The 9,965-nt window shown below is 26.4% G+C and overlaps 1 protein-coding gene across 2 annotated transcripts; it reads left to right on the top strand.

Annotated features, from left to right (window-relative positions):
- The first annotated feature begins 413 nt into the window (after positions 1–413).
- Positions 414–3,141, top strand: LOC130943389 (histidine-containing phosphotransfer protein 4-like). Of its 2 annotated transcripts, XM_057871240.1 has the most exons (6): positions 414–554; positions 1,390–1,520; positions 1,615–1,683; positions 2,046–2,117; positions 2,296–2,368; positions 2,939–3,141. In XM_057871240.1, the coding sequence occupies exons 1-6, from the start codon at positions 495–497 to the stop codon at positions 2,966–2,968; spliced, it is 435 nt and encodes a 144-aa protein (XP_057727223.1). In that variant the 5' UTR covers positions 414–494; the 3' UTR covers positions 2,969–3,141. The 2 variants fall into 2 exon arrangements, with proteins under 2 accessions (XP_057727223.1, XP_057727224.1); XM_057871241.1 differs by lacking the exon at positions 2,046–2,117.
- The last annotated feature ends 6,824 nt before the right edge of the window (positions 3,142–9,965 follow it).

Below are 9,965 nucleotides of genomic sequence, written 5' to 3'. Positions count from 1 at the left end.
ATTTTGCGAAACTATAGGGAGTAACAGAATAATTAAACCAATTCTTTTTAAATATATATCATTTATAAAAAAATTTACTAAATATAAGATATTTTAATATTTATATATATATAATAAATACAAATAAATTAATAAACACATTAATGTCTATTAAATATTAATAGACTAATATATATAAAGCTAGGGTTGCTTTCGATAGAAGAAGAAAAAAGAATGAATGAGTGAATGATAGTTACTTAGTGGTATTCTGTTATTTATTTTAATTGTTATTTTGTTTTTTGATATCACTATACCAAGAAAACGAACAATTTTTTTTTATTTTTAAAAAAAGGTGTAGTGTATTGATACTATATCCCTCAATGCAATGCTATAAATATTGATTGATGCACAACGTAGTTAGCCATCGATCTAGAACAAGTGAAAAACTAATACTCATATCAATTAATCATCTTATTTATTTATTTATTAAATTTTTTATTTTATCAAAGGCTGAGATGGACAAGGTTCGGTTGCAAAGAGAAGCTGCCTTCATACGAAGCTCACTTCTTGATCAGGTATTTAATTTGCATCTTCTTCTTTTTTGTGTGTGTGTTAATTAAGTTTGTTATTCCTATTTTTTATATTTTTTTCTTTTCTATTTTTATTTCTTTTTATAAAAAATTGTCTACATCAATAAAGTTAGCGGCTGCGATTTTTTTTCATAAAGCTATATATGTCCTTTAATTAGTTTCCAGAAACTTTTCAGCGGAAAATTTTACCACAAAATAAAGTTAAATGGCTTGGATTAAGACTTGATTTGTTTTTAATATTGAGTTATCATCTGAAGTTTATTAAAATATTAGGATTTGTTGATAAATTTCGTTAATATAAAATAGTTACTGAAAAAAGAAAAATCATTAGTAACGCTTTTAAGTTTTTTTTTTTTAAATTGTTAGTAACAATTTCAATTAAATGAAATTTAATAATTTTTTATCTGAATGAAAAAAAGAAATAAAAAATTAACATATTACACTAATGTATCTCTCGTATTAAATTAATTTGCATTGGATTAAAGCATGGACTTTTTCTAAATATCTTTTTATTTAGACACAAACATCCAATAGGATAATATTATCACATTAGTAAAAATGTATATGACTAAATCATAGTATTAAAAAATTATTTTATGTTAATATATATAATTCAAGTTTTTATGTCCCTTAAAATGCGATTAGTCGCTAACAAATTCTAACTTAAATAATATAGTTTTTTTATATTCATTTAGAAGTTCTGAATTTAAATGTCCCTATTAAAATGTGGTTGTCAGGTTCTACTAATAAAGAAACAGACATTAAATAAATAAAACTTACTAGAAAATTATCATTATTTGATATTGAAATTAATATATAGGGATATTTGGATGAGCAATTCATTCAGCTGGAAGAGTTGCAAGACAATGATAATCCCAATTTTGTGGAAGAAGTTGTGACCCTTTTCTACACTGACTCTGCAAGATTGATCTACAACATTGATCAAGCACTGTAAGCCACCAATAATGTAGAATTTAATAATGTATCTTTATTATATTATATCATAAATGTAACAATTTTGATATATCTATATATTCCTACTCAGTTTGAGTAACCCAACTGACTTCACAAAATTGGACGATTACATGCATCAATTCAAGGGAAGTTGCTCAAGGTACCTACTCAAACCTAATAATCATAATAAAAAATAACAAATAAGTCATTGAGTCTTTGATATCCGGACATTTAAGTTTTTAGAAATTTAAAAATATATTTAAATTTTTGATATTTTTAAAATTTGGACATATCGATTCTTCATGTTGACTTGGGTAGACCTAATGAAAAATCAAATGTGACTCCCATAAATTAGACTCAGGAATCAATATGTCAAGATTTTGAAGAGATCAAGAACTTAAATGTATTTTTAAATCTTTAAGGATTTAAATGTCCGCAAACCAAAAGTCAATAATAATAATAATAATAATAATAATAATAATAATAATAAGTTTTCAATTCCTTTGACATGCATACGTACAGCATCGGAGCAAAGAAGGTGAAGAATGAATGCAACGGATTTGGTGAATATTGTGAGGCACAAAACTATGACGGGTAAATAGAAAAAATACTTTTTATATACACTAAAGAGTAAAGATTATTGTTATTCCATATTGGTATAACAAAATGTTTGAAAAACAATTAAAAAATATGTATAATTTCTATTAACAATATTGTATTATTGATATATGTGTTATTTGTAATGCGATTATACACATTTTGTCTGTTTCAGATGCTTCAGGACTTTCCAACAAATCAAGCAAGAGTATATAAATTTGAAGAAGAAGCTTGAGACTTATTTTCAGGTATCACTTTTTAGATACTATATATTATATTATATTATGAGCTCAACTAATAAATCAAATTTTTTTTGGTTAATATTAACTATTTTTTAATTTTAAATGTTAAATTTTAAAGTCTTAATTCTAATTTTTTTTAAATAATAAATAAAAAAAGGTTAAAAATGATTAATATTAACTTAAATTTAATTTTGATACATTGTCGTTATAAAATAATTTTACACGTATTTTTAAGTACGTAATACTAAATCAACAAAAATAATTATTTTTTGTATTAACTATATAAATTGTGATAACTCAAAAAGGAACATATATAATTGAACAACTATGTAAAATAATTTATACTATTAGTACATTAAAATTAAATTTATATTGACTAATGAAAAGTTTTTTCACTATATTAATTTTAATTTGCAGCCATCTTATGATCATATATATGCTTATTATTTAATTTCACCATACGATTTGATGAGGTGAGCAAGCAACGATAAGTAACGCTTTTAATAAGTTAGATGTCTTATATATTCTTCATGATCTGTTAATATTTAATATTAATTACTATTTTCTTTATTTCAGTTATTGAAGGAAGCTGCTCAAATCAAATGAAATAATGTGGGTGCCCAAACCCTTACCCTTTATTGAAGCTTTTTTTATCCACCAATAGTGTGTGTGTCTAGAGAGAGAGAATAAAAGTTTTCAAATGTAAGAGAGGCATGAGTTAAGGTCGTTATTATTACAATATTATCTGATTTTATGTACCTAAAGCGCCTAATTAATTGGAAGTAACCATTGTCATATAAATGCTTTTTATGGTGTAGTTTAATTTTACAAATAATTTTGTACATGAAATTACGCAGAATCTAATGAGTCATTGACAAGTAAGTGATGACATAATTATGCACAACAAATAAATGGTTAGAGATAATTCATAATTCATAATTTAACTTAAATTTCATTCAACCACCGCCAACAGTATACTGGGAAGTGTTTAGTGTTTGATCTTATTATTTATTGTTCTCTCTTTTATTATTTTTTGGTCTCACATATAGAATTAAAAATAAGAGATTACACTTTATTTTTTCTAATAAAGAAAATGAAGAGAATCCATTTCCATATATGTACGTACACTTAATAAAATTAAATGATGATATACTTTTTAATAAATTAAAAGATTTAATTAATATGTGTTCTAAAGACATAAATTAAAGTTATCAATTAAAAAATATTATTTAAAAAAAATGCAAAATTAAGTATCCGATATATTTATTATACATTTATTAAAAAAATGTGTATCAAATTAATTTTTTAAATTTTATTTTGATGAAAAATAAATTAATGCTGACGTGATTTATATTTAGTAATTTTTATATGAAAATAGATTATAATAAAATGAATGTTGTTTGGATTTTATTATTCAAAATTAGGTTTAGATAAAAATTATTAAAAAAGATATAAATTTATATTATTTAAAATCATATTTTTTTAACACTCTTTTGGTTATAATTTTTTTAAAAACTTAAATTTATATGTTAAAATTTAATACTCATTCATAATTTTTTTAGTATTTTTTTAATATTATTTTTTATTTAATTTGACTTTTCTAATGAAATCCCACAATTCATATTATAAAAAATTAACAATGATAAACAAAATATACTTAATTCAAGAACCCTGAAAAATTATACGAACCAAACAAAAAATAACAAAGAAAAGTTTCATAAAAAAATTGTATTAGTAAAAATATTAAAAATTTTATATGAATAATAAACACTAAAAATTTTATTAAAAAAGGCAACAATATACATCACATAAAAAAAGACATACAATAATATATACATCACATAAGAATGAAGGATAAAGTTTAAAAAAAATATATTTTTTCAATCATTTTTTCAACTTTAACTATCTTTTGTTGCTTCAAGTAAACGAGAATTGAAATATAAAATCACATTTGCGTTTAGAAAGAAAAAAATTGAGACTTTTAAAAGGTGTATCTTATAACTCAAACATTAAACTAAACACACCCTAAAACGTTAACTATTTCTTTTACGGTATTTATTCTTTTTATTATTTATTATTTTCTCTTTATATTTTTTTTAGTTTATAAAAATTTATTGAAAATAACGAACGAAGTTTCTCCTGAAGCACAAAAAAATTACTCCACAAAAAAAAGTTATGTTAAGCATATATAAAAAATTAATAATTTATATAAAATATATATTAGAATATAAAATATATTAAAAATATTTAAAATAATATATATAAATATATACAAATAAATAATAAATATTTTAGTAACGGATTTTTTATATATTTATCGTATTTTTTTAAATGTTTTTTTTATGCTTTCTTTTTTTTTTTTTTTGGTATTGTGAAGATCTAAAAGGCAAAAACTGGATGACTTGGTTAGCCACAAATAGGATTCAAATTTTGTTTTCGTCACAATAGGATTCGAGTTGGTGTGTGCGTTGTCTTATTTTTTGGGTCAAGTTTCATGGATTGGTTTGTTGGGTCTAACTATGTGAATCAAACAATGGGCCTATGTGAGTAACCATAATAGAAAATTTCCAAAATTAATGACCTAAAGTTGAATCTCACCAAAAACCAAAAACCAAAAATGTATATAAAAAATAATTACTAATAATCAATTATTACGTATAAAAATATATATTTGGCAATTGGCATTTTATACAAATTTTTATTATAATATTATAAACAGGTTTTATTATTCTATTATGATTGATTTGATTATTCTATTGTGACATAATTGATTATTTTGTTAGAAAAATATATGAATAAGTATGAATTAATATACACCAAAAATATTATGGATATACTAAAATTAATTATTAAAATAAATTATTATATATTTGTGTATATTTATGTATTATTTAATTTATTTTTAATATATATTTTATATTAGTGCTGATTTTAGTATACACCTAATATAATTAAATATACATATGTATAATAACTGATTTGGTAATTGATTTTTTGTGTAAACTTAGTTATTATTTGACGAATTCAAATAGCTTCTGTTGATAGTGAAGGTACTATAAGAAGCAAGGTAAAAAGAAATTGAGATTTTATGTGAAATTGGAACGGTAAATTAAGTATGTAAAATATAAAATTATAACAAGATTTAAATCGTAAAATTATCAGATTTATTTTTTTTTTTTGTTTCCTACGGTATCCTCTAATTCGACAAGTCAAGAACTAATCCGTCGCAGATTTGAACTTTATTTAAGGGTTTGTTGCTGGCAAATAGATTGTTAAATGCACAAGATAGAATTCGAACCCCCGAAATTTTAAGAGTTAAATCGAAATTCTAACTAATATATCGGTTAGCACACCAACTTATCTTTTGTTTGGCTAGTTCTGTGAGTTATAATAAACTGATACCGAGTTACGAGGACATGATCAAAATTCATTCCAATAGAACAGCAGTCATAGCCCTTTATCTAATAAAAAATATTTTCAAACAAAAGTAGTAGCAATTTGCCATTTTCATTTTCTATTTTTGGTTGTCTATGTAGGGTTCGAATAAAGGAGACATTTTCATATTTTAGAAATAAAAAAATGAATTAATTAAAATTCCACACATAACACAAGTATTGGGAGGGGACCTAATTTGATCTTTTCTTTGTTGCAGCTTTTCTAGTTTGTGGCTTCTTCTCTTTGACATTAACATATCAATGCTACTCACTGTATTTTGGAGCAATGACACAAATAAATTCGTGGTCTTTAATTGTTTGACTTGAAAGCTATAAATCCTAATATATAGGATCTTAATTTTAGGGTTTAGATACATTGGTCCTTTAGTTTATTATTCTATTCAAATTAGCAATCATTTTAAAGCAGAGTTAACAAAACTAGGGTTTTTTGCTATTTATATAACTCAAATGACATAGTCTCTCCATGCTCATCTAAGAAATCGCGAAGTCGAGTGTCTATATCTTCGGTAAAAAAAAAATATAATTTGTGCCAAGTTGCATTTTAATATATATGTTTTGGAATTTGAAGCTCAATTCCATCATAATTATAAATTTATAATAGTATATCTTTGCACCTTTGTGTAACAAATTAAATCAAGTTACATTGCCCTTTATATTCCAACCACCACAAAGAGCAAAAGTTTCACATAATAACCATTAAATTTGCACCACTAACATAGCACTCTCCTTTGCTTTTGGTCCCTTTTTATTTTTATATATGTTCTTTATCTATTTATTTATTTATTTAATTTTTGTCAAACTATGCTTGTCATAAGAATAATAATAATGTTCTTTCTATTGTGCCTGTGGTTATCACACACTGCCACCCCCCAACCCCACCACTTAGCATGTAACTATCATCATTGCATTCTAATTTCTAAACCCCTACCCCAGCATTCCATTCCTTAGTTACAACCTCAATCCTACTCAATAATCTTTAGATTTTGATAAAAATGCAATAATAATTTACTTGAGTTGATCAAGTAGTTAGCTCATTCATCCGTTTAAGTAAGTGTCAAAAATTTAAATTCTATCTTACAATATCTTATTAGTTAACAATAAATTCTAAAATAAAATTTCGTTTCATGACAAATTAGTTCTTTATGTAACAGGCCAGAAAATACCATGGTCGAACAAAAAGTCAAAAAATAACAATAAATTCATTACCATGCACAATTTAATAATAATATAGCTTCATCTCTTCTACAATACCAGTGGAAAGAAGCATTATCTAGAGAATATATATCGTACTTATATTATAGTCTTACGTTATATATGAAGTGAAAATTCTTATCTGTCTATCGTACTTATATTACGATCTTAAGTTATATATGTGGATTGTGGAGTGAGAAAATTCTTAGTCGCTCGTTGGCTCAATAATAATAATCATCACACTTATTGATATCACGATAAAAAAAATAGTCGACACTACAAGAAAAATGTTGAATATTGTCGGATTTAGTGTTACACATTAACGTTAATTTTATCGGTAAATTTATTGACAGTTTAGATGTTAAATTCGTTAGATTAAATTATTACCGACGGAAAAAAATAAGTGTGAAATGTAGCGTGAAATTTATCGACAGATTTTTTTGTCGATAAATCCAATTAGCGAAACGCTATGTTTTGGTGACCTACAATTTATTACTATTGAATTTATCCGCCAGTTAATCCGACGATAACTAGCCTTAAAATTTGAAGTACGAACCCTCCCCCTTCATTTTGAATTTCCCTCTATCTCTAATTTCTCGTCTCTCACTCTCTCTAACCATCTCCTCTCCCTGCCGCTCAGTCAACCCCGCCGTCACTGGTAGTGCCTTTGCAGCTTCCTTTCGCTGCCTCCTCTCCCCCTCACCGAAATCAACCCCTTTTTTCATTCTCTGCCCTTCGCAACCCAACGTTAGTTGCGACTCTTTAATTCCCTCTCTGTTCGTCTTGCCGTCCAGCACCGCCGCGATGCTCCATCGACAGCTGCTGTTGCTACCACTATATCTCCCTTTCTGAGTTCTTCCTCTGTTCGAAGCTTAGGTTCTATGATCACTCTTTTTTTTCTGTTTAAGTTAATTTAGGATTTAGTTATATGTTAATTTCTAATTAGTAAGTGGAACTGGTTATCATTATTTTCTACTGTTTTGTTAATTTAGATTAGGATTAAGATTTTTTTGATTATAATTACTGTTAGTTTATATATAGTTCAACATGCTGTTATGTTTCTTGAATTTGAATTTGTTTGGATTAGATTGATTGATTTTTTGTTGAATTTCTGCAATGTGTTGCTGATTGTTGTGTCATTGATGCTGATTTGTGTGAATTAATGTTGAAGAAATACTTGGTTGTGCTATTTCTTATTGTTTAATAATTTTGTACGCCAAGTGCTCGATTATATATCTCTATGTCTAATTTGTGTTTTAGTTAATAATTAGTATTATCCTCGAGTTAGATTTAATTTTTAGTTTTACTAGAGATTTTAATTTGTTAAGATAGGTTAGATTTAAAGTATTAGATTGTACTGATTTACTATGTCAATGTAAGTGCACTATTTGTAGGATTATTCTAATTCATACGTATAATTATTGAAGAAATTATTTATTTTAAAGCAATAATTAATACTCATTTTTTAAATCTTGGTGAAATCTAACTTAATTTCCTATATTTTTAAATAAATATAATGATTTACGTTATATATAATGACATTCTTTGAGATTTAAATATCAATATATATGATGTCCTTATAAATGTATACAATAGTATAAACAAGTTAATATATTCTGCTTGAAATGTTGTGAATTTAATTGGGTTTTGTAAGACTGATGTTATGGATTGAGGTTAGTTGGATTTGTGGAAACTATAAAGGTAGATATGTAACACCCTAATTGCCCTAAGTCTTACCTCTAGCCATAAAGTAAAGGATAACAAAGTGTCACGACAGTTTTAAAGCTCATAATATAGTATATATTCAAGAATTTATATAACTAAAAGCCTGATGAAGGAATAAAATCTCAAAATCACATAAAGCAGAATTACAAAGCGCAAAACGTTCACACACAGTAACTAAGCGCGTAGATTTGAACAGAACAAGACATAATACCTATAAAACCTTGTAGATAGCTCTAAGATACACAAGGTAATAATTAAAGTAATCAAGATATATGTAAGTATGATATACAAAAAGAGGACTAGTCACAGCCTGCGAAGTTTAGGCTGGCTAGTCAAACTGAAGACAACAAAGTTTTGATGTTTAAAATAGTAACAACCTATCTCTCAAAATTTTCAAGAATAAAGCCTCTAAGCTAACAAAGTAAAATATACAAAAGATGAGAGAATAACTACAGCATAAGCAAAGTAGAATCAAACATAAGAAAGATCATCCTCCGCTCTGTCACTATGTCTGCAAACTCACCATGGTGGGTTGCGACCTGCATCTGAAAAATAACAACAATATATGATATGAGAACCGGAGGTTCTCAGTATAGTAACAGTGCCCAGTATGTAAGATATAAGGTTCCGGACCATGATAACTTAAACCATAAACAGGGTATTCTAACTTAAGGGGGTTTCTAACTAACATAGCACTGTTGTCCCACAGCTTTCATCAACCTAACCTCCTTGCGATCTCATCACCACTGCCTACCAAGCCTCTTCAATTCCAGTAGAAAATACAGATAATGCAAACAAGTAAAGCACAAGTAATATACATATACATCAAATAAACAAATATCAAGTAGGCATGTGATTCATTATGCATAAGGAAGTTAAGCAAAGCAGACAAGCATATAGAAGATGCATATGATGAATGTCTATCCTAATTGGCTTGTGATATCACTTATCGGTCCATAAATGCCAACCCAACACATCCTTTTGGATGTCACCTTTCTGCCACGTCCGAGGATATAGCGCCTGACACGCCTTTGTTCCGAGAATATAGTGCCTGGCATATTTGCATGCTCCGAGGATATAGTGCCTGGAACACTCTTGCAGCAGAAAAGGAAAACAACGATAACATCTGTTTCATCATAAATCATTCCAGAAATATAGTGGCTGACACACTATCATTCAAAGGATATAGTTTCTGGCACACTTTCAATATCCAACAAGTCCATTAACCTCAA

The sequence above is a fragment of the Arachis stenosperma genome, chromosome 8, assembly GCF_014773155.1.
Source record: "Arachis stenosperma cultivar V10309 chromosome 8, arast.V10309.gnm1.PFL2, whole genome shotgun sequence".
NCBI lineage: Eukaryota > Viridiplantae > Streptophyta > Magnoliopsida > Fabales > Fabaceae > Arachis > Arachis stenosperma.
The sequence above is the reverse complement of the archived record's forward strand: the minus strand, read 5'-3'. Positions and strand labels throughout refer to the sequence as shown.

What these genes read in the sequence shown, in the direction of transcription:
- LOC130943389 (XM_057871240.1), top strand. Translation starts at nt 495, where the DNA reads ATGGACAAGGTTCGGTTGCAAAGAGAAGCTGCCTTCATACGAAGCTCA. An exon ending in TTCAAGGGAAGTTGCTCAAG is followed by an intron (nt 1,684 to 2,045) that starts GTACCTACTCAA and finishes GCATACGTACAG; the next exon opens with CATCGGAGCAAAGAAGGTGA. An exon ending in GAGGCACAAAACTATGACGG is followed by an intron (nt 2,118 to 2,295) that starts GTAAATAGAAAA and finishes TGTCTGTTTCAG; the next exon opens with ATGCTTCAGGACTTTCCAAC.